Below are 26,395 nucleotides of genomic sequence, written 5' to 3' on the forward strand. Positions count from 1 at the left end.
CATCTTTTTGGAGATAGTTGGTGGTGTCATGTAGATGTGCAGTAAGGTTTAGGAATTTTGATTTTGCCCCGGGGGGTCAAATGGGGGTCGAAAAATGACATTTTCTATGCGAAAAGCCCCGTCTTCCCTGAACTCCTCTTACATTTTACACAGTAGGCTAATCATCTTTTGGGAGATGATTTGTAGTGTCATGTAGATGTGCAGTAAGGTTTCGGAATTTTAATTTTGCCTCGGGGGGTCAAATGGGGGTCGAAAAATAACGTTTTTTTATGCAAAAAGCCCCGTCTTCCCTGAACTCCTCTTACATTTTATACAGTAGCCTAATCATCTTTTGGGAGATGGTTGGTGGTGTCATGTAGATGTGCAGTAAGGTTTCGGAATTTTGATTTTGCCCCGGGGGGGGGCAAATGGGGGTCGAAAAATGACGTTTTTTATTCAAAAAGCCCCGTCTTCCCTGAACTTATCTTACATTTTACACAGTAGGCTAATCATCTTTTAGGAGATGGTTGGTGGTGTCATGTAGATGTGCAGTAAGGTTTTGGAATGTTGATTTTGCCCCGGGGGGACTAATGGGGGTTGAAAAATGATGTTTTAAAAATGTCTTAAATGATTTCTTTAAAACTAAGCGAAATACAAATAAAAAAGGATAGAGGTCAAGGTCACAGGAATGTGCAAGGTGAAGTTTTTGATGCAATTTAGTAGCTTCACTAATACATATCAGCATATTATGTTTGATAAAAATATCTTGAATTATTTAATGAAACTGAGCTTAACAGTTTTTCTAAAAAAAGAGAGGTCAAAGGAAAGGTTGGGGCCAAAATGTTGTTGCAGTTGACAAGCTTACATCAGTATGAATTTACTATTAGCATATGAAGTTTGATAAAACTATAATTAATGGTTTATTTAAAACTTAGATAAACACATATTTTAAAAAGTGAGGTCAAGGTCAAAGGAAAATTCAAGGTCAAAATAAGTTGATGTATTAATACCTCTCAGCAGTATGTATCAGCATATGGAGTTTGATAAATATATCTTGAATTGTTTATTCAAAACTGATCTAGACATTAATTTTAGAAAAGTGAGGTCAAGGTCACAGGAAAGGTCAAGGTAAAAAAGAGTGAAGCATTGTAAAGCTTACATCAGTATGTATCATCATGTGAAGACAGATTGAAGGGTGGAGGACGGACATGACAAAACTATACATGTATTCCTAATCATGGTGTGGCATAAAAAACTTGAATCTACATTATATGAGGATGTTTCCATCTATCAAGATTATACAAGCAAATTCAAAGAATTGTGGTCCTCTGCTTTCTGTGTTTTAGTGAATGGGATGCCATAATTTATGGCAGATTGTGTGTCAAATGTGCACCCCTATCATAGATCAATTTTTGAAAATTGGGTCAAAGGGGAAAAATCATAGCATGCTCTCAAACATTTTATTGCAGGTAATGTACATGTCAAATATGAAAGTCCTATCTCTTTTGATTCAAAAGTTATACATACAATATAATATTTTTGAAAAGTAGGTTAAACTTCTAGGTCAAGGTCACAGAGTCAAAAGTCATAATATATTTAGAAAAGTCTTTTCACATGTAATAAACATGTATAATTTGAATGCCCTTTCTTTTCTCTTTCAAAATAATCAATTTAAAATGTTATGTTTTGGAAAGTAGGTAAAACTTAAAGGACAAGGTCTTACTTGGGTTAAAAAATCATAGTATATTTAGAAAGTTTTGTGGTAATGTACATGTGAAATATGAAAGCACTATCTCTTATTATTCAAAAGTTATGACCAAGGTTAAATTTATTGTGACAGATGCACATACTAGCTGTCAATAAGATGGACAGACTGACAGACAAATGAGATTTAATGTCCCCTCCCTTTCCCCAAAATGGGGGACAATAATGCCCTTGCTGTTCTTGAGAAGAAGATTTATGATGGAAAAATTCCCTGCATATTTCTTAACGCAAATCAATATTGTGTTTTCATGTCATTTTGTTTGTTGTTAAACATCCCTCTCAGGAATTTTTCACTCATATGGAGACACCACCTCTTGAAAAATAATGAAGACAAATTAGATTTGAGGTCAACATTCATTTTTGGAGTTTTCAATCATTAAGACGTAAAGAAATATTAACTCGATTATTCCCCTCACCCATTCCCAGACCCCTGTTTGTTCATGTATGCAAACTACTACTTGTTTTTACATTTAAAAAAATGTTTATACAAATAGTTTAATGTGGTCCATCTCTGAATGATTTTCATTCCTAATTTTAGGAACATAGGTTGACACAAATTCATGAATAAAATGTCAAGTAATCTTATCATTGATGCACTTTTATTTAATTTAATGCAGTCATATTTAAATTGTGAACATTTCCAGCTCATTAGGAGAGTGGGGATGACCTCTAGGGGTTCATAACCTTTATACCATTAAATTTACATAACATAAAAACACAAGTAACAAAATTATATATAGTCAAATGAAAAAAGTTTCCTACTATTTAGGAGTCACATGATCATTTGTCAATAAAAATGACTTTGGATGCCAGTGTCCCTCCACCCTAGAAAACAGACCCAACCATAACTTTTTTTTTTTGCTTCTCAGGAAATTCTGGTCTGGAACCCCCCCCCCACCTCCCTCCCAGAAAAAAATTCCGGATCTTGTAACTGAATGTAACGCTGATAACGGGGGATAACTCTTCAGAATGTGAAATTCGTCTATTGTAGCATCGGATGACCTTTGATCCTTTCAACTTGAAGCTAACCGTTTGCATTTCAGACTATTTTACCCAAATCTATACCAAAACTTGTACTTACCGATTGTCATTATTTAGGCCTTGTCATCTTCATGAAATATAATCCAGTTAAAACACAAAATGAAATAATTCCTACTGACATATATGCAATGATGCACATTAGTAGCCTACTGCACGTGCAGTGAAATCTAAAATGATAATGCCAATGGTAAAACTAGTACTTAAGTTGGGTACGTGACGCAAGCCCAATGTGATGCAGGTGTTCAGATACATGTATAGAGCAAGAACAAATTGAAAATTATCATTTACAAAAGATGTTTTATTTTAACTTTGCCATCTAGGCCTATTTCCAAAACAGGCAAATAAGGTGTGTTTGTGTGTGTGTGTTGATGGGAGAGGGGTGCGGGTTGACTATTTTGATTGTGTATATGGCAGCTTTCAAGAAGTTTCTGCCTAATCAAATATAAATAAACTTTGCACATTTTGAAAAAATTCATCAAAAACGCTTTACACTAGTTTGAATAATATTATTTTTTGTTAATCTATATTAGAAAATAGATTTAAAAAGTTCCAATTACGTACAAGTAGAATTTTTAGCGAGGATTTAATTTTGGCATTATTAGCGAGGGTGCTGACATCGCTAAAATTGAATACCGCTGAAAATTAATTGGTTATTATTTGTAAAAGCTTCTTGAATTAGCATTTTAAAATCGCTAAAATTACTTCTCGCTAAAAATAAAATACCAGATTTTAGGAAGAAATCGCTAAATTTGCGTTTTGCTAAAATTTCCACTTATACAGTATGTGCCAAAAATTTATACACCCGCCCCCCCTTTATCAAACCTAATTTACATTATTAATTTAATTCTGTTGTTTTATTTCCGACTGGTAATCAATTATGAATATGCAATACCAATAAGATGGAGTCCCATGGGTCACATGGTCACTAGCTGCAAATCTGTAGCGTTATGGTTTTATATATTAGTCTTTGACCATAAAGCTACAGATCCTGTAATGCAAAAAAGGTGCAATTTACGGCGCAATATTTTTGCGCACTTCTGGGGAGAAATTCTCCACTTTCCAGCATCAGTTAATTTACTACCTTTCACTCCCTAATTCTAGGCACATTGTTTAACTAATCTGTATATTTTATCCATCTCCAGTCCTTTTATAGTCGTCTCTACACGTGATAAACTCGCTTGATTAAAATTATTTATTAGATTGCTGAAAATTCACATCAAGCGAGTTTATTGCCTGTAGAGATGACTATACATGGCTGGGGGTGGACAAAATATACATATTGGCTACAGAATGTGTCTAAAATTAGGGAGTGAAAGGTAGTTGATTGACCAATGCTAGAAAGTGGAGAAAAACTGCCCAAAAGGGCGCAAAAAATATTGCGCCGTAAATTGCACCTTTTTTGCATATGGGGATCTGTAGCGTTATGGTCAAAGACAAATATATAAAACCATAACGCTGCAGATCTGCCGCTACATGGTCACCTGAGCATATTATGTTCAATTTGATGAATACATGTATTATGTAAATTATTGAATTATATTGACTTTTTCCTTGGTAAAGCCCAATATGAAGAAGTGTGCATTTAGAGGCAAACACCATAGTGCGGGTATTACTGTCTCATGACAGCATCTAGTTTATATATTGATTTAGGATACTTTGTCCATTAAAATGTATGCTGCCGTCACTTTTGTACCGGGCTTCATCTCTTTTTTTTCTTAGCAGACGATGGCAAATGTTTTATCATGTAAGGTTGTACAACTACAGTATGTTCCACTTACTTGTTTTTATGAATAACTGATTTTCAATTTATCTATAGAACCATAGCAAACATGGGCTCAAAATCATCATTGGATCAGGTGTCATGATGGAATAAGCATTACATGACGATCGATTAAGTGAAAATTATAATATAATTATCCAATTTGTTAATTTTAGTGAAACTGGAATGACTGAATGCTGTACAGATTATTATAGAACAAAATCAGATTCATGCAAACGTAAGCATATGTCTAATGAATCTTATTGAATTTAAAAATAAACATAACTTAATTAAACTCTTTTAATTTAGACATCTTGTGTAATTTCAGCTTGCATTGGATACTTTGAAACTGTTCAACCCCGTGTTCTTTTGGTTATTATGGTCATGGTTGTCGCAAAAGGTGTATATGCAGCAGAGATACACATTACTGTGACGCCAATGAAGGATGTATTAAAAGATATTTTAGCCAAACACGTGAGTAACTACATGATCTCGGTCAAATGATGAAAAAAAAACTTTGAGAAAGTAAGACGTACACATACTACTTCTAACGTCCAAGCTGCATTTTACACCCATCATAAAATTCTATATTTCATTTCAAAAAATGAAAAGCAAGATTAAAAAAAATGTTCATTGGTCTTTATAACAGAAGTGGAAAAAGGATTTTCATTGAAGTATTCATTGAAAACAACGCCAGAGTTTCAAACATCCGGGTATTAAAAGAAATGGATAAGTGACGCTGAAATTAAACTTTAACACTAATTATATAAATAATTGAAAATACAAACGGAGTTTGAGTCTAACGTTTGAGAAATATTCCTTTTGGGTATAAATATTTAAATAGTCAAGTACCCTTTTTTCGGAAAATAATCAATGAAATATTGTACATGTATAATTTTCAGAAAATACATTGTGTACTATTTTTCTAATCTGATATGATATGCTCTCTATCATTGCCATACGCAGACTGTGGAATAATCTTTGATAGCTAGCATATTTTTTACATGGCTGATAGTACTAGCGTAATTAATAACTAGATAACCAGGGAGATGGAAACATTAATACATGTGTTAACCATAACGCGTTGATGAGCTTCTGGTTAAGGTGGCTCATTACACCCACAGTTTATTTTATATTTCATTAGAGAACCATTAATAATGTACATTTCAAATATCCAAATAAAGGTTATTGTACTTTAAATATTTTTTATGAATTTTTCAATTTTTTTTCTGATTATAGCAAAATAAGTTATTTGAAGTTTCTCATCAGTAAAATTGCAGAAATTTCGGTGTCAATCTATGGGTATCTTCCTCAGTTATGAAAAGAAAAGCAAAACACTTCATAAAATGCCATGGTATTTTTATTAGAAAAATATTTTTTTATCCCAAAAACAAATAATGTACCCATCTTCTTTATCTGTGCATGAATGAATGGAAAAATCTGTTGTAAATAGACAATAAATATATATCAATTATTAGAAAGAGAGAAATTGAATGAAAAATTTTAAAATTAAAGAAAAATTACAATTAAAAAAAAAGCTGGTATGAAAATTCCACTTGTAAGAGTTATCTTTCCTAATTCACCCAGACTCAAAACACTGGGGAACTTTTAATCATCTTATATTCAGAATAAGAAATAATTTGAAGATATTAATTAAGAAAATGTATTTTTGCCATAATTTGATAAATTTAACCCAATCACATACTGTATTTGTATAACCTGTAAGAGAACTGCAAAAAAAAAAAATGAAATTGAGAAAAGTTGCAGGATTGTGAAATGATAAATATAGGGTTATAAAACATTTTAAAAAATTATATACATGTATGTACACAATCAGAGTACACATATGCTTTCTTTAAAAAAATACACACATTATACTTACAGTGCCCAATAATACAAAAAGCACAATGTATGTACAGAAGCCATGTTCTTTGTAATTTTTAGATTTACAGTTGAACATGAAATAGAATATGATTGATGTGATATATAAAGATGAAATATTAGAAAGCTAATTGCATGCAACTACATGTACTACAAGCACATACACAAACTACATGTACTACAAATACATACACTGACACAAACAACTACAACAGACAAATTCTGCAAAAAAAAAAGAAAAAAAAGAAAAAGAAAATGTACAACAAACACAGAAGAACTAACAAACAAAAAAAAATTTGACAAAGCAGGCACAAGCATTACGCCACACATAATACTTACGTGATGTATATCAGAAGGTTCGGAAATTTAGTATACCCTACCTGGCTTCTCAAAATAATATACTCACAAACAGTGAACTATTCCTCAATGAAGTCGGTAAATATAAAATCTGCAATTGTACAATATACTTTAAAACATATAATACTAATAATAAAATATAAAACTATCAAATATTATTTTACTTTGAATGAATTAAAAAACTGGTTCTGGTCTAAAAAAAATTAAAATACAATTTAGCAGAAGTGGTCATAAATCTTCCCAAGAATAGTTTTGTTCTTTGTAACTCTTACACTACCAGTCTCTGTTTTTTGTCCCAAAACATTTGCTAAACCTTCAAAACCTCCCCTTTCTTTAGCCAGTCTAAGATGATCATAAGACAATCCAGATTTAGCAATTTTTTTTAGCATGTAGTCTGAGATACATAAGGAGAGGGGAGCAAGTGTAGAGATTAATTCATCAGATTTAGTCTTGTTTTCAATAGATGAAAGTACAAAATCTACACTAAAACTGTGCTTGATCATGACTTCACTGGATACCTGGTGGTATAAAACCAATGACTGCAAGGCCTTGACATCTTCCAGTGCTGAATGGGCATTATAATTCATTCCCATGGAATCGAGAACCAGCGACTGCAGTTTGTGTGAATGTCTTTCTGGTAACACTTCTTTAAAAACATGAAGACTATCTACAAACCCAGCTATTGTTGTTTTTAACCCACTTTCTGGATATTGCATGATACTTCTCATCAAAACAACAGAATCAAACATTTTTCCATTGTGACACACTAGAAGTGGTTTTGTAATTTTTTTCAACCAGATGTTAAAGTCTTTTAAACAAGTCTGAATATCAACTGAGTCTACTTTTGTTTTCTGATAAAACAACTGTCCACTGGCAACATGAAGCCCAGTCACTGCTGATGCTTTGGCACTTATAGGTGATGAAGGAAGAACATACCTATTGAAAGTTTCTTCTCCAAATATACAGGCGAGCTGTGTTATTTCTGCTGATGCACCAATGAAGTTAGCATACAATACACATTTTGATATGAAAGAAAAATTCATGCATAAGGACATATATAAAGCATTAATACATTTTAAAAATTAATAAATTCCAGGTTATATTTTATTTCTATGAAATTTTTTTAGCTCAATATTCAGAAAATTTATTCAATTTTCTTGTTTATACAAACCTAACCCAGTTGTTTCCAAGTCAAAATAAACAAAGCTGGAGTCTGTGTCTGTTTCCAGAGTATTAGGTTTCAGATGTGGTACACAGTCTGGTATTTCTTCTTGAGGTTCATTATTTGATAGACCAATACCGGATTCATACGTGGTCCCCTCTTTTACTTCACAGGTGGATATCTTTCAATAAAAAATTACAAATAAAACTTGACAAAATAGATTTACATAATTCATGTGACCAACTTTAAAACATTAAATTATAATTTATATTTTGATATACAAAATTACATGTTGAAAGGCAAAAATATCAAAATTTAAACTTACATGGCTTGATTTCATTTTCTTTAGTACATGGCGACGTTTCTTGTAATCAGCACTGCTTTTTCTTGATTGATCTTTATCCCTCCTATTAGCCATTCTCTTCTCATGTACCTTTGTATGCAGTCCTGGTGAAAGCATCAAAGTATCATATACCTAAAACAAAGTCAAAATAATTTAAATGTGCAGAAATACTAAGTTGTGTACATGTATTTCCTAGAAATCTATAGTACATGTATATGGAAAAATAATTATATATGCTGACATGTAATCTTTAATAAAATATCTATCTTTAAAAGAAGTTACACCTTTTCAATGGTCAGGTGTCCAATATTCTTATGGGCTACAGCAGCTGCTACTCTAAATGCTGTACTTTCAGAGCCACTATAATATATATTCTTTGGGTTCTTGCAAGCCACAATTCTATTGAAATTTTCATTTGCCTGCGTGCTTCCAAGGTTTGAAAGTTTGCTTGCATTTTTAGCCAAATCTGTAAACACTTTCTTCAAGTCTTTGTACAAATCCGCACCAGACAAATACTTCCCATATGGTAAGTGTACTGGTTTGTAGTTGTCTGGGTCCTGGAGATACTTGCACCATTCACTTTCACAGGTCTTATGGTCTCCAAACACATGTGAAGGAATAGATTCTAAATTTCTCTGCAAAGTGCTTGTGTCCTTGTTGGATTTTACTGCATATGAGAAACATTTCAATAAATGTTGAATTGCTTTAGGGCCTAGCAGAGGATACTTCTTCTCTTTCTTCATGTCATATAATTTACTTGCAAGGTTTTTTTTTTGTATGATTAGAATCCGAAATTTTTTGAATATTTGGATCGAATGATGCTTTTGCCTTTGCTAAGGTTGTTGAGTCATTATCCATGATGAGATTTTTTACTTGGAAATTACGTGCTTTTAAGTCATGCAGCATTTCTGAGGCCATATCACACTCCATCGCTTTGGAAGACTTTTCCCAATTTTTTCGGCAATCATGTCCTGTAACTTCTGCATCTGTAGCATTATCACAAAATCTGTTTGAAAAAAAAAGAATATTAAGATGTGCTTATTATACACTGGCACCCAAGACAGATCTTTCCACAAGGAATACACTATGTGTAATGTGAAACCACAAAATTATCAGAAGTCATAGGCAAAGTCGAAATGTTTGCGTACACGTACAGTATGATTTTGCTTTAAATCCCTGATTACAGGAGCACAAGAAATAGTTGATAAGTACGCAATAAATATACAAATAAATTTAAAAACATTATAGCATAAAATAACATTTAGCCAATACCTGCATTTCTTACAACGAACGGCATATGAAAGAATTTTTCCTGTGTTTTTTCCTATCATACTTGCACGTCCTTGAAAAATGAAACAAAGAAAGAATTACAAATTTCATTGCAAAAATGTTTTAAAAGGTTATCAGATATTGTGTGTTCGACATAAGCATATTGGATGTTGTTTGATAATATCAGAAGCAGTGAGACATATGTTACCTGATAAACTTGCATAGTTTCGTCCACTACCTCTGGTCTGCCATCCAGCATCAAAGGACACAGAGTAATTTTCAGGATCTTGTGATCTAAATTTATATGAAAATAATTAACTCTATGCTTAAGAAAACATTTTTATTTTATACATAATTCATTTATATAGCCCTCTTACTTATTCTTTTCCTCGATTAGAGCATCATTGCATGTTTCGTTGGCTATGGCTTCAAAAACACTGCCAACCTCTCTCTCTCGTCGCTTTAAAGTCACAGATGTAACAGTTGGGATATTAAGAGTGGCAAGAAAATTATTTATCACCATCTCTCCTTGGCCACAAAATAGTACAGCTGGAAAAAATTCAAAGGCTGGGGTTTGATTTTGAAACAATCAAAATATATATCCAAATTTACAAAATTTCATCTTTTTGACTTGAATAATAAATTGTTCCAAATTAATCCAATACCTGCACCCAATTTTGTGTTTATATCCCATGCATTTTGACAATGCCTTTTTCCAGTAGGAACATTATTAATTTCTCCACACTCCTTGCACTGAATTTTTAAGAGGCAACCTAGAAAAATTATTGCTAAAATCTTGAAGGAATACCGTAATTATATAATATATTTTTCTGATTGAAAATTATTCATTTTAAAATAAAATAACATTTAATTAATTGATATATATATATACTTGGATTAGCACTACTTGTATAGGAAATGGAAAGAGATAGAAGAAAACTTTTTAAAATATATTTACCTAGACCATATCTGAGCTCTCCAACACAACAAGAAAGTTTAAGTTCTGCTGAACATTTACAACAACCTTCATCTAATTTTTCAGCTAGATAACTCAGCTCAACTATTCTGCGGCCTGCCAGAATCCCCTCTCCTTCATCCAGCTCTACCTCATCCTCATCACTCTCAATGTCTGATTCTTCATCAGCATTTTCAAAACAATTATCTGTATGAAATTATTAGTTTTTTTATTACTTGTAATAAACCTCATGATGAAAAAAAGAATGATTGCAAATCATTATATTTTATATTACCAGGTGACAAGGGCTGGTAATGCTCTGTATTGTCAACATCATCAGCAACAGCAGCATCAGCATCATTATCTAATAAATATCTACGCTTTAGACCTACAGAAAAAAAACTTCTTATATAATTATTTGGTCCCTTTAAACAGTGAAATGTGTACCTGCTTGGATATTTTTATTTTCATCAAAGCAAACTTGGCAAAGAACCTATATTTTTCTTAAGATAACGGTTTAATAACGTTTTAATATATAGGCCTTTATGTCAATATTTTACACATCTCGGTATATACATTTAGTTAAAACAAGCACTTTAGCCTTGCTATCACGCGAACTATCATGTTAAAACATATATTCATGTACAATGTACAGTGTACTGTAACAATACAATCAATAATTTGCACTGAAATTAGCTTTAATGAAATGAATGTCATACCTTTGCTATAACAGTGGTCATTACTTATATGGTCTGGCTCGTCCATGGTATTTAAGAACCACACGATCACCAATTTAGACCATCACTGGCACTGCATCAGCTGATCGCGCAGATCACAAACCAGTTTGTTTTCGTTCTCTGTGTATTTTTTTTCTTTTGTGAAGCATAATAGAAACCGTGTTTATGAAACGCTTTAAAGATTCAGATCACGATGGAAGCTTTTTGCCTCCTTTTTAAAAGAGCAGTGCATATACAATTCGCCCCCACTACAAAAAAGACCGAATCAATGGAGGTGTATTTTTTTGTGTACTACGTCATCAAAAAGTGGTGTATCGAGCCTCCTTAAATCTTCTAGCAGTTGGATCCATAGGATTACTTTGGGGTTTTTTTGCAGATGCCGATGGTATGTTAAATTTTACGTCAGCATTCTACCGAAGATTTATGTCTATATTATTTATGAAACTAGGTATATCAATAATGTGTTTAATAGAAATTTTTTGACATCACATTCAGGAAATTCCATACATTTCTTTTTAAAAACAAAGTAGAATCAAATGAAAAAATTCATTCGATTCCACCCGATTTGAAATTTCTTCAAAGTAAAATAAATGAAAATTCTCTTTCAGGTACACCTATAGAAGTGGACAGGAAAGTGACAAGGGAATCTGAATTAGTAAAGGAAAAAAATGTTTTAAGAATATATAAAAAATCCCAAATAAAATGTTTGCAATAAAATTAAGCCAAAAATATATACCAATCCAGACATCCATTTTTGTATCATCTGGCCTTAATGCGACCATCGAAAGTAAGGAAATTTAACTCAAACATTAATCTGTTTACAATGACCTTTACCGAGATTGTAAAATTATGAAAAAAGATTTTTCAAGAATATTTTTTTTAGTTAATCATTCTCTTTAACGACCTCAGTATGATGCAAAAATTTGTTTCAGACCTATACGTTCCTGGGTTTATGACTTCTAATGCCCTCAGTTTTTTAGAATCAAGAAACAGATCAGTTCAGTATGTTTGTCAATGATAAGAATCTGATATCTTGTACTTTCGCAGCTTTGTTTGTGGCATAAATCCATGTTTTAAAGAATTAGCATTCTGGAAACAGTTTAAATAAATCACAGCACGTCCGACCAGAAAGAGAATCATCCATAAATTCTTTAGATAGTGATCAAATCGAGAGAAGTACTAATCCGACTAGATCTTACCGTCCGCTAAATTACAACAGACCTTGAGAACGAAGCTTCCAAGGTCCCAGTCGCTTTTAGATGGAAGCAGACGATTTGAAAGGTACTCTGACGACTGTAATCTCTTATATAATTAGAGTTTTATAGCAATTCAACAATACCTAAGAGGTTTGTTACCGATGGCAACTACAACAAATTGAATGCAACGACATCACATCCCTGCAAGAACACCAAGTTTGGAAAAAATTATAGAAGAGAATAGGTATGTTTCACTTGTTTTGAACGAGATAAGGCTTGTTTCATGGTCTGACCTTACGCACACAAGCAAAAATGTGTGGACATATCATATGTGGATGAAATCTGTACCAACACTAGCAATAGTTTGCCGTATATGAAATGTGATTCACTTGATTCCACAGATGGCGATATGAATTCAAATTAAAAAAGTAATCCGATGTATCAAAATAAAGCATATAAATCAATCTTATGATTTGTACATCGACTTCACAAAAAACTATGAAATTTATAACTACCCAAATAATAAAACATTTTAAATATCTAGCCTGGGTATAATTTTATTCCGTTGCTTATATTTTTGAAATAGAAATTAAGTAAAATGCTGACTAACTGGAGAAAACACTTGCTGTGACCCTAAAGGCCCTTTCACAATTGGCGCACGAGCACTTTACAACACTTTGCGATCGGAAAAGTTTAGCTTCGCACGAGCTCTTGCATACGTTGCACGATGTCTCGCATTCATTGCATGTGTTTTAGTGGTCGCATCAAGTCTCTTCAAAATAGTCAACATGCACACTATTCAGACGCGACCAAATGCGATCCAAATTATCGCAATTCAACGCACGAAAGTTAGTGCGAATGTTTTACAACATTTTATGTACTCGTAAGAGTGATGTACGATTTTTAAAGATCGTAAGATGAATCGCAGCTGTCTTTGCGTGTGTTTTGCGACCATGAGACTGTTGCTCAACATGTCTCATGTAATCCTGCAACGTTTTACTATCATTGCTTGATTTATCACCTTCAATTGCCATTCTTTGCAACATGTATTTATACCATGTATAATTATAAGCATCTTAACTATGTCAATTGAAGAGCGTCGGAAACGGGTGGTATATATACCCGGCCCTCTGATTCGCACGAACATTCGTACGATGGAATGCATGAGCGCACGAGCACCGCACGTCCAATAGTATTGTCGCACGTTCAATCGTCCGATTACCTGATCAGTCGTGCAATCCTATCGCATGCTCTTACAACACTCGCTTTCATTCTACAACAGTCGCGTATAGACGCAAGATATATCGCAAGATTTAATGCACAACAGTCACTTTAAATCGTGCGCATTTCGTACGAACACTTTTTCATATGCGATTATTTTGGCAACAGTTTACGATCCTAGACAAAATTTTTCGGTCGCTTCTGCTCGTGCGCCAATTGTGAAAAGGCCTTAATCTTGACATGTTGATTTATTGACGGTGTTTTATCTTTAACAATTATACCAACTTTCATATGTCAATTCCAGTGAAATAAGAGACAAAATAGAGTCGACGTCTGTTTGGTGAATCGGGAGAGCGTCTGCTCTAGAGTTGAGGTGTATGGAGTTAATTCTTAAGACTTGGGATCGAATCCAACTAAGGTGCGTGGAGCGTGGAAGATATTCCTTTGAACAAACCGTAAAAACCGAGGTCCTCTGTCGTATTAGACGCTGGCATAAAAACATCTCTCACTGCTCAATGGCCCTTGGTACCTATTATAGGTCAACGGCAAGTTTGCGATTTCACGAAACATGAAGGAAGATAAAATACAAAATTCGAGCCCAAAAGACCATGAAACAACAAAACAACGCTTCATTGTATCTAGGTCTTCGTCCAAATTGATAGAATTCTGACAGACAATGATGGGTTTTCTGAATTTCATATATATTTTTTATTTGGTCGTTAAACTGAAGGCTACATACGAAATGCTAGACCCTTTGTATTTTTTTAAATACAAAAATAATATCACAGAATGTTATGTTTACCTAATCAATTTATAATTTGTTAATTTAATGGTGGATATTCAAAGTACAATTTTATTCATGAACTTTGTGGCAGCGCAGATTGCAGATTTGAAAAACTGTAGCAGGTGTGTTTACATTTTTGATCACAAAATGTGATATATTATACTTAATGATTATAAATGATGATAAATACGGAGCCATCCTCTTTCATTTTTGATAATTAAATAAAAATGTTCAATATAATGGAATAGTGATCTAAATTCATGTTTCAGTATCTTCTTGTTGCTTAAATTTCAAGAGGATTATATCGTCCAAAGTATAAAGTTATGAATTTCCGCATATATATAAATTAAGTACACAGTCGGTGTGATTCAACATTAGAATTTATTTGCATATTTGCAGATGTTGTCCAACACAATGTGCGTTGCTGTCATTTTTGTTTTGTGCTTCATCTCTTTTTCTTATGCAGATGAGGACACATGTATTAACGAGTAAGATTTTTCAACTACCGTATGTTCTTCATCTTTCTTGATTTTATTGATTTATCTTTCTGAAACCTGCTAAACATTAAATGACAATTTGACAAAAGGTTATGCTGTGTAGTTTCCCACTTTCTCTTTCCACAGAAAATGCAGACCGATTTTTATTATTTTTCAACTTTCCTAGAAAATCAGCGATTTGTTTTGATCGGTTGTTTTGACGTCATATAAACAATGGAAATTTTACAGATACAGAAAAAAATTCTTAACAACTTTATCAGAAACTTAAAAAATCGTGATATCGCTTATAATTATCTCATTAATTATTAATTTTAGTTCAACTGGAACACCTGAGTGCTGTGCAGATTATAAAAGAACAATATCAGGTTTATGCAAACGTAAGTAGATATCTTTTACATCTTATTAAATTTAATTATTTAATGAAGGATATGGAGATAACGAATAGTATTCAATATCAAAGTCCATTAAACAACACAAAAATAGTTGCAGAGCAAAAACAGATCGGTAGGATCAGGTGCCATGGATGACTAAGCATCCCCTAACGACCGTTCACACTTGCCGTGTGCTCCTTGTCATCATCAGGAAAACAACAGAAGAATCCGTTGTCAATATAGTGTATAAATAATGGACTAACAATAGTATAAATAAGTATCAAAAAACATTAGTTAGCATTTGACTCAATGATAAATTGTATTTGATGACCAAGTCATTATATCGACCATAGATCAAAACATTTTCGTTTTCAACTAATACTCGTTGTATAATTTCAGCTTGCATTGGATATTTTGGAAAAAACTGTTCTACACCGTGTTTTATTGGATTTTATGGTCATGGCTGTCGCAAAAGGTGTAATTGCACTAGTGATACACATTTGTGTGACGCCAAGTTAGGATGTATCGAAAGATATAGTAATCAGATACGTAAGTGGATTTTTCTGATAGATGCTCGTTTTCTGTCATAATTTTTATTTTATAAAACGTCACATGTTATCCAAATTTGTAGAAAATGAAATCATTTTTACTATTTTTTTTTTCAATTTCATGATTTTCAAACTTATCCAGAATTAAAGTCTGCAAAAATGGGATCGCAATGCAGGTCAAATCAAATAATTTACAAACAGTACTCTAAATAATGTCTGTAGTCATATTCTATGTAAAATTTAACAAAAAAAAACCTTCAAGTTTTAAAGAAAGAAGTGTTGCATTTATTCATATTCAAAATTATGGCTTAATATTTTGCTTCATTAAAAGGAAATCAATTAGAGAAGATAGGTAGCCCCCACAGTTAACAACAAAAGGATGATGTTGTATAACCCCACGGAGCAGAAGTTCGTGTCGCAATTTTATGATATACTTGGGGAAAAAGTCCTGAATAAACTCTAAGAAGGTTAAGTGGAACAATTAAAAAATTCACAGGCGAGTCGTACAGCTGGTAAATTTCCTAAAGTAGTATTATGAAGACTGGCATCAACCACGTACTTTTCGAACAACCCTCGAAACTACATGGTCTTGGCTAAATGATGATAAAAATGTTTTTGAAATACTGTAAATCACTTTTTATTCGCGAGAACTTTATTTTCGCGTAATTACGCGAGAGGGTATGCTCGCGAAAATTTCAATCTCGCGTAAAATACAATTTCTTAAGATTATATAGAGCAATGACCACAATTCGTGAAAATTTTGTCTCGCTTATAAAGAGTCAATGAATCTCTCGCGAAAATAAGGTGTCGCGAAAATTAAGTGATCTACAGTAGAAAGAACCATGCACGCTCAGCCTTTATTCCCGGCTGTTGCATCTCAGATCACTCATCATATAACTCTGTATCAAATACAGTCTGATAACGTATTTTGATACAAAAATAAAATACATTTATGTTCCTTAGTTCTCCTGCCAAACGACTGAGCTTGTTTTTTGATAAACAGGCAAAAACAAATAACATCATGCTGAAGTGAAATATGTCATTTATTAAAGTAAATAACGGAAAAGTAAAACACATTTAACAAATTGGGGGTCAGAAAAAGGAGGACTCAAATATAGAGTATTACACATCTTAGTCAAAATATTACACAATCTGACCCCCAGGACCATAATGACATTGTAACATGATGTACATAGGCAAAAGGGGGGTCAACCAGACTAGAATAATAATTCCAACCCTGTAATCTTTCACAAGGTACAATATACATGCATTTTAAGTTGACCCCCTTATAAAAGGGCAAAACATCAAATAATTTTTAAAAGTGTACAAAACACCTGTCTGTAGTAAATATTAACCAGACAGCAAAATGGGAATTTATAATCATGGACAATGACCTTGTCAACTGCAGACAACTTCTGACCAGTCAACAAAGTTGTTAAACTTACATCATTCTGCATCAAAATGTGCCTCTTGACTGCAGACAACTTCTGAACAGTCAACAAAGGTATCAAACATACACCATGCTGCAGTCAACAAAGTTGTTAAACTTACACCATTCTGCATCAAATATGCCTCTTGACTGCAGACAACTTCTGACCAGTCAACAAAGGTATCAAACATACACCATGCTGCAGTCAACAGAGTTGTTAAACTTACACCATTCTGCATCAAAATGTGCCTATTTACTGCAGACAACTTCTAACCAGTCAACAAAGGTATCAAACAAACACCATGCAGCCTTAAAGTGCCTCTTAACTGCAGGCAACTTTTGTTCAGTCAACAAAGTTGCTAAACATACACCATGCTGCATAGACATAAAAATATGCCTCGTGACTGCAGACAGTTAACTTCTGAAGCAGTCAACAAAGGTGTCAAACATACACCATGCTGCATAAAATGTGTCACATGACTGCAGACAACTTCTGACCAGTCAACCGAGATGTCAAACTTATAAAAATGTTCCTCTTAACTGCAGAAAACTTCTGACCACTCGAGAGGAAAAACAGATTACCAAACTGAAGGTTTAAATTTGTGAGGATAGGTATAAGGAACCAACAGACAACTTCTGGCTTGGCTTGGCGGAATCAAACAATACAGATAATGTCATACATATGGTATAACGCTCTGATATACTATTGGTAACTGATGTCAACAAGAGACATTTCAAATAAATTAATAAATACTGTGTATATTTAAAGTAATGAAACTGCCTCAACACGTATGGCCCCGTGCTCAGTGACATATAGCATAAACAAAGTGGTATAAATTCCTTAACACGTATGGTCCCGTGTTTAGAAAATCTTCCATTTACAGCATGTGACCCATTAAACACGTATGGTCCCGTGTTTAGAAAGTCTTCCATTTACAACATGTGACCCACTAAACACATATGGTCCCGTGTTTAGAAAATCTTCCATTTACAACATGTGAATCACTAAACACGTATGGTCCCATGTTTAGAAAATCTTCCATTTACAACATGTGACCCATTAAACACGTATGGTCCCGTGTTTAGAAAGTCTTCCATTTACAACATGTGACCCACTAAACACGTATGGTCCCGTGTTTAGAAAATCTTCCATTTACAACATGTGAATCACTAAACACGTATGGTCCCGTGTTTAGAAAATCTTCCATTTACAACATGTGAATCACTAAACACGTATGGTCCCGTGTTTAGAAAATCTACCATTTACAACATGTGACCCACTAAACACGTATTAGTGAAACATTCCATGTACAAGATGATCTAATTATTCAAATACATATGGTCCTGTGTTTAGCCAATATCTATTACATGATGTAACATACTAAACATGTATATGGGCCTGTGTTTAGTCAAACATTTCATGTACTAAACATCTTCTTTCTAAACACGTATGGTCCCGTGTTTAGAGAAATATTTTTATATACAACATGATGCAACAACTTAACACATATGGTCCTGTGTTAACTGAGATATTCCATATACCAAGTGATGCAACTTTCTTAACATGTATGGCCCCATGTATAGTGAAACAACATTGCATACAACAATCGAATGCATAAGCTTAAAAGCATCATCAATAGAAATTGCAGGGTTAATAAGCATGTATTTTTTCCTGCATGACAGTAAATCCTCATTAGGATACCATTATGCTACAGTAATTTGCATTTGTCAAACGTATGGTCCCGCTCGACGGCTACTGAGCTCTGCAGAGATTGATTATAGAGATGATCCATGAACTGTGTTCACCCTTTGTTTCATATTTTGTAGAACAACTATTATAGAAGATATGATTTCACAAAATGTGTTTCTTTTAAAGGACCTGTGATTTTACCATTTTCTTTCTTTTTCCATCTAAAAATATATATATTAATGATCCTATGATCACCCTAAGTCTTCTTTGATTTCTAGAAAGTTTTATTTTAGGTAGTTTAGTACTATCTGACATAAAACTTGTAAATATCCCTCTGATATGACTTTCAGTTTACTAGATCTTGATCAAAGCTTTGAAATATTCAAATGAATCTCTTTATCCTGAATAAGGTTAGTTTTTAGATTAAAGTTTTTTTTTTATGTGTGTGTGTGTGTGTGTTTTTTTTTATGCATCGGTCAATTGAGTTAAAGTGATTGGAATTCATAATTTTGGGCCCTGCTGCATATCTCTAACCCCTGTTTCAGAAGAATTGACTAAAGTTTGCTTCATGTACTGATAAAAGACATGAAGTGTATAAAAATCATTATTTCAAAATTAGGATATATATATATATATATATATTTTTTTTTTTTACAGAAACTATTGAATTCAGTGAAAAACCATTTTATCCTGATATTATCTTACTCAATGGACTTGTTGACAGAGCAGTCCCCAGAAACATGAACCAATACATCACCCAAACTTAAAGTGGCTGTTGCCACAATACTTTGCTATGTTGAGGCAATGTCCTTGGTAATGGGCACTTGTTTGTCCACTGTTGTGTTGTCTGTGCATGCATATCTGATTTCTGACTGTTGTTTCCACATGGCCCATATAGTTTCTGCAAGTGTTACCCAGTGTGGATAGTGTCTGTTTCTAATTTGGTGGGATAGGTAACTCTGGAAAAATAAAAGTGTAAACTACTATCCAGTATATGATATTCATTTTTTTTTTAATCAAGTGCTCTGATCTAAATCAATATTTTAAGCCATGTCCTATACAACTGAACAATCAGAACATGCAAGATAAATTCTTAGAGAATGACATAATTATTTTACTTTGGGTATTGCACAGCTGCAATAAATCAACAGGGAATAACAGGTTATGTAAATTCCAACATGAGAATATGTCTACATATATGCAGCATAAATTATTCTCATTATAACATTATATTACCAAAAAAGCACTTCAAAATTTGCATGTCATAATATACTACCATGCAGGTCTTGCACAAATCAACAAACACAAGTGCATTATTGTGCATATGGTCCTGCACAATCCAATAAAATACATGTGTATATGGTCCTACACAAATCAACAAACACAAGTGCATTACTCTGCATATGGTCCTGCACAATCCAATAAAATACATGTGCATATGGTCCTACACAAGTCAACAAACACAAGTGCATCTGATCCTGCACATTTTTCCCTGCAAAGTTCAACAAAATTCATGTGTATATGGTCCTACACAAGTCATCAAAAATGTGTGCATAGGGACCTCCATGAGTCAACAACTTGCATGTGCATATATTGTCCTGCAGAAGTTACTAAGTCAACAAAATACATATGCATATGGTCCTGCACAAGTGACTAAGTCAACAAAATACATGTGCATATGGTTGCGTACAAGTCAACAAAACAAAATGTATGTCAATTTGGCATTATTATGTATGGTTCTGCATGAGTCGACAAAATACATGTGAATATAATTCTGCCCAGATCAACAAAATGCATGTGCATATAATCTTTCATGAGTCAAAAGGTAATACATGTGCACATGGTCTTGTCCATGTCAACAAAATACATATGCATATTGTTCTGCACATGTCCACAAAATATGCGTACATGTTCCTACAAGAGTCAACCAAATGTGTCAGTGAAATGAATGTGAATATGGTCCTTCACAATCATAAAATACAACATAACGTGTAAATCAGTGGTGGGTTTGCATGGTAAACATAAGTAGTGTATGTGGACCTCACTCTACACTAATTCTCAGTAAAAGGTCACCTGAAACTATGGTGTGCACCCTTAGCAACAATACTATATCAGCATTAAATCATGTAAATCGTTCTACCTATATACAAGCTGTGCCTATGACCTGCAGTTTATGTGATAAATGTGTATGTGGTCCCACGTACACTATATCTTGATTCAACAATTGAAAGTTTGAATCATACACGATTTGTGTACCCATATAATGACAATATTTTACCAACATCATATAGGCAACTAACTCCAAACAATATTTTTGGCTCCATGAACAACTTGAGTAAACTTGAGTAAGATCATTCATTGTTCAAACTCTTAAAAGGAAAAGCAGAATTTGTTACCAAGTATAATACCTGTATTGGTAAAAATATTGCAAAATTATATAAGGAACCAAAAAACTTAAGCCTTTAATTATGAGCTAATTAACTTAATGTTAATGGATAACACATGACTTCATCAGAAGTACTATACTATACTGGCCTGTTTTATACTGGGAATGCAGGAGTGTAAAGTGAATACTACATCAGCATCAATGGAGATCTCATATTAAACTTGTAAAAAGGTAACACTCGTCACTGCTGAGCTGTTTATATTCACTCATCAATATCTGGTTTGTGTAGATGATTCTGACATTCAAGTCCTTGAAGAAGTGAAAGGTTTCCACTGTAACAAACAGGTTCTTATTCCCCGGCTAAGGTGAATGTAAGAAGCAAACTGTCTTGTGATATTTTGGATGGACAGTTAATAAAAATGATGTTATTACATAGATGCGCATTTTCTAAGCTCAGCAAATTGCAAATCACCGTAAATAGGCAAAGTTCCTAAAGGAATGAAGTTACCGGTGTGATTGATAAAATCTCCAGGCCTGATCACGGTGTTAGGATTAACGATGTAGGTGAATCACTGACGACCAGTTGCAAAAACCTCCCGGGAAAAAGTCTATACACTGTCAGGTCTATAATGTAATTGTATATTATTGTTTATAGCAGAGACCTACAGCGAAGGGTCTATGTTTACAGCTGACATAGTTCATGTAAGAGTTTTCGGGATCTCGAGCCCGACATTATTTACTACATATTTTACACCACTGTACATACACTGACACTGTTTATCGATCGTTTACCAAATTTACTTCAGTTGACCATATAATTCCCCAGACGACTCGTAGTAATAGAATATCCATGTAAGAATCGCATGTAAAGTATTTTGGTCGTCCTGAATTGCGACTTCCTCAGCATGCTTAATGCCCGCATGTAAATTTTACAAGGCCGATTTCGCAACAAAAACTCACTTTACAGACGTTTTTCTGCAAATAACAAGCAGATCACATCGTCCGAAATCTCCAAAAGGCATCACAACAAAAGTTGTAGGATTTTCTTTGGGAAATATGGTATAAATTCGAAAAATTCAGCAGTTCAATAAACCATGCTTTCTCGTTTGGTAAACGGATCAATAATGATCACGTGGAAAAGGGTAAAATTAGTTCAAAAAAGGAACCGAATAGCTACTTAGTATAAAACTAAGTCCAATACAGACACTGTTTTATAATAACATAATAAAACAAGAACATGTCACATAAATGAAATTATTTGCAATAATTACTATTGTATTTTAATTTTCAAAACTGAGAAACAAGACTCAAAACTTCATCAATCTTATTTAAAAGAGGGCAGAGAAAAGAATTTACCTTGAAATAATCATTGAAAACAACACCAGGGTTTCAAATATTTAAGGGAAAGGATACATGTAAGTGACATTGAAATGACACTTTAACACTAAAATAAATGAAAGATTTATCTATAACGTTTGAGAAAAAAAAAACTCTTTTAAGCATTGATATTGAAATATAATTGCATGTATAATTTTCACAAAATACTTATCATGATATGATATGCTCTATATCATTGTCATACACAGACTGTGGAATAATTTTGAATAGCTAGCATATTTTATTTCACGGTTAAAAGAACTAGCGTAATTAATAACTAGATAACCAGGAAGATGGATACATTGATACATGTGAAAACAATAACGCGTTTGGAATGCACCAATTAGTTCTAATAGCAGCCGGATCCATAGGCGTGACATCAGCTATTTGGATTATTTTGGGTTTCTTGTGTAAACGGTATGTTGTATTCTACGTTAGCAGTTTACAAAAAGGTATATGTACATCCATAGATAATGTGCATTAGGTTTAAATCAATGCTTAGTTAACAATGCAAAATAAGTATAAATGTATGTTAAATTTAAAAAAAAAAAAAAAAAAAAAAATTCTAAGGATGAAGAAATGGTCAAATGCAAAATTTATAATTTAAAACGGCAACCTACCTACTTTAATATTGATATGTTTCAGTGAATTATTTATTTGTCCCTTTGTTATTTGGAAATAAATGAATTAAAAGATATTCGCATATTTACATAATTATTAGGTATATATGTCGAGACGCTAATGGCAAGGGAAACAGGAACGCTGAAGGTAAAGTAGATAGTGGACGAAAAGATGAAAATATCTCCAATTAAAAGAATATAAATTGTTAAAACAGATTTCAATATTTGCAAAGATGGAAAATGGCTCAAGATGGGTTTATAACAAGAATTTTACAAACCTGTAAAGAGTGGTAATGTCTTCGAACTTAGCTTGATCTATTAGAGCGATCATTCTTTAAAGTTTGCTTGCTGTACCTGATTACTTTCCGCCTTTAAAACCACTGCGACAATAGGATCATCTATATATTAAAAGATTATTAAATCTGTTCAAATATGCTACTTTTATGTGTCTCTAGGCATAATATTTTTCTAAATAATAAAGTAAAACTGCATCTAGCTTTCAATATAAGAAAATAAAGACAAGACATATTTAATAACAAGTCAACGCTTGTTTAAAAGATGTAAGTGTCTATTGTTAAGACCACAGTTCTGAATTTAGGGATGCAAAAAATAATCCATTTATGTACTATATCTGTAAATAATTTGAAAGAAACTGATAATAAATATCCTCTGGAATAATAAAAAATATATGGTAAAAGGATGTGTTTATTTATTCAGAAACATTTCATAATTCAGAACACGGGCATACTGGTTATAGTTTCATGGAACTATTGTATATTGAGCCAGATAATCAACTTCCTACAACGTCCACGGACTTCCGTCGAATGGAGAGAAACACTCGGCCATCAACAAAGTCACAACAAATCTCAAGAAGAAAGCTTCGAAGGTCTCAGTCACTTTTGGATGGAAATAGCCGATGCGACAGATACTCAGACGATTACAATCATTTAGATTTTCATAAAAAGTTCAAGTCACCCCAAAGGCTTAATACCAATGAAAACTACAGCAAGTTAGATATAATGGCACCACATCGATGCGCAAATACCAACCATGAGGACTTTGAAGAAGAAAGTAGCTATGTTTCCCTTGTTCTAGAGGACACACTGTTAGTTTCAGGTTCAAACTCAATACAAATAGGACAAGGAAAAATGGATAAACAAAGGGAGCTTGACTGTATTAAAACTGAAAATGAAAGCATAAGTAATGAAGATCAAAGTAATGCAGACCTACCAACATACACCAATATAGATGAAACTTGCTCTGACACTAGTAATAGTAAGATTGACATACAAAGGGAGTCACTTGATTCTGCATATTGTAACTTGGAGTTGAATGAAAAAGATTAGATTTTGCCAAGGATAATATGTGAAAAACTGAAACAGTTCAATCATAAATACATGATTTGTACTTTGTTGTTGAAGCAAAAGAATTAATAAATATGAAAATTATCAAATAAATATCATAAAATGTTAAAAAAAAAAATATTAAAATCTTAAAACTGCGTTGAGTGTCTATATAAATTACAAGTATACAAGTTGCTGTCCTTTAAAAAAGGACTGCAATACGTGGACCATATGCATGTTTTTTCTAACTGATATTCAATTAAGAAAATTTGTAGGTGTAGGGAATATTCGTGTAGGTTTTTTCACTTTTACTACAATGATCTACCTAGCACTTAAAACTGATTGTAGTCTCAAAGCAAAATTGTGAAATTTTATCTGCGATTAGCGACCTTTATATAGTTTTTGTCAGTTTAAAAAATCGAGTTATTTTGATACGTGTAATTCACACTGTTCTGGATTAATACGGAGGAAATTCATCATGGGAAAAATGGAGATCTGATGGTTCACGAGTAGCACAGCTGTAGTACGCAGAATTTTTTGGTCAACCCCCCCCCCCCCCCCCCCCACACACACACACACAAACACATTAAAAGCCGTTGCTACAGACCTTTACCAAACGATAGTTAGATTGCTGAAATATTAAATTATTTTGCGAGCCTTGATGCACAAAACTAATCGCCGGTGAAAACTTGCTCTATATTTTAAAAGCTATCTCTATTCGTTGAGTGACGTTTTTCATTCAAGTTGTTAAGTTACATGTATCTATATACCGTAACTTCTGAAAGTGCTTGTACCATAGAATCAATGTTTAGTTTGTATATAAGAGTTTATGTAAAAGAGAGAAAACGGATCTGGCAATGAATATGTAAATGCGATATGCAGATTTAAAAGCGCGATTTGCCAATGAATGGCAAAATTTTCATTCAAATGGGGCGAATTATTATGGGACCGCAGGGTCCACGCAATAAGAAGGCTTAGATGGATTTTTTTTTTTACTTTTGATGGGAATAGTTCCGCAGAGATATTTCCTTGATATATATGATGGTATAATGCATACACTTTTTCGCTGCAGGTTTGATTATTTATTTATCATTTCCAGGAAAGACTTTTATCTCATACTCGTTGAAATGGCAAGCCTCGCGAATTTATACACCATTTCAACTCGTTGGATAAAGCCAATATCAAATTACACAATATATATATCCTCTATTAATGATTTCCGAATAGTTGATATCGCACAGCTTCATAAGCTGATTAAGGATATCTAACAATAAAATAATTCTTAATTCTTTAAGAATTCCGGCATTTTAGACTTTTAATAGATCAGAAGTGATAAAAAGTGCTTGATCCATAGTGGATATACGACTTAAAACAAAAGGGGTCGGGTTGTGATGAACACCATTCTATTCATGAATGGGTTTTTCTTTTGATAAATAACAGTGGAATCATACATTCTCGTGTGTTACGCTTATCCTCGAAGTAAAAACCCAACAAAAAATGTTTTGTAAATATATGTATTATTTATAATCTCTAAATATACAAATTTCCCATTAAATTACGTCCCTACGATCCAAGAAAAGTTTGCTTACCCTAGAACATGGAACACAACGAATTAAAGTAATTCCATAGTAGTTATTTTCATTACAAAAACTAACCTGTTTCAGGAGATTTAGAAAATAGATGCGA

At 33.1% G+C, this 26,395-nt stretch overlaps 2 protein-coding genes and 2 long non-coding RNA genes across 5 annotated transcripts; 3 read left to right on the plus strand and 1 right to left on the minus strand.

The window, feature by feature from the left end:
- The first annotated feature begins 4,512 nt into the window (after positions 1-4,512).
- LOC134257276 (uncharacterized) lies at positions 4,513-4,885 on the plus strand. Its single transcript, XR_009989890.1, has 3 exons — positions 4,513-4,528; positions 4,720-4,781; positions 4,872-4,885. It is a non-coding gene; the product is annotated as an uncharacterized LOC134257276 (long non-coding RNA).
- A 24-nt stretch (positions 4,886-4,909) lies between these two features.
- On the plus strand, positions 4,910-24,712 carry LOC134257277 (uncharacterized). The gene is made up of 4 exons (XM_062739916.1): positions 4,910-5,017; positions 23,028-23,163; positions 23,468-23,514; positions 24,102-24,712. Exons 2-4 carry the CDS (start codon positions 23,081-23,083, stop codon positions 24,710-24,712), a joined length of 741 nt encoding a protein of 246 aa, XP_062595900.1. The 5' UTR covers positions 4,910-5,017; positions 23,028-23,080.
- LOC134257275 (uncharacterized) lies at positions 7,783-11,542 on the minus strand. 2 transcript variants are annotated; one of them, XM_062739915.1, is made up of 10 exons: positions 11,254-11,542; positions 10,806-10,898; positions 10,514-10,717; positions 10,221-10,328; positions 9,933-10,104; positions 9,764-9,849; positions 9,559-9,628; positions 8,571-9,292; positions 8,269-8,418; positions 7,783-8,124 (listed from the first exon to the last, which is right to left on the minus strand). In XM_062739915.1, the coding sequence occupies exons 1-8, from the start codon at positions 11,273-11,275 to the stop codon at positions 9,040-9,042; spliced, it is 1,008 nt and encodes a 335-aa protein (XP_062595899.1). In that variant the 5' UTR covers positions 11,276-11,542; the 3' UTR covers positions 7,783-8,124; positions 8,269-8,418; positions 8,571-9,039. The 2 variants fall into 2 exon arrangements, with proteins under 2 accessions (XP_062595899.1, XP_062595898.1); XM_062739914.1 differs by having other exon boundaries at positions 11,230-11,541.
- Positions 14,828-16,062, plus strand: LOC134257274 (uncharacterized). Its single transcript, XR_009989889.1, has 3 exons — positions 14,828-14,936; positions 15,261-15,322; positions 15,716-16,062. It is a non-coding gene; the product is annotated as an uncharacterized LOC134257274 (long non-coding RNA).
- Positions 24,713-26,395: the final 1,683 nt, after the last annotated feature.

Source organism: Saccostrea cucullata, unplaced genomic scaffold (genome assembly GCF_032062105.1).
Source record: "Saccostrea cucullata isolate Sc308-1 unplaced genomic scaffold, CSIRO_AGI_Scuc_v1 ctg1800, whole genome shotgun sequence".
Taxonomy (NCBI): Eukaryota; Metazoa; Mollusca; class Bivalvia; order Ostreida; family Ostreidae; genus Saccostrea; species Saccostrea cuccullata.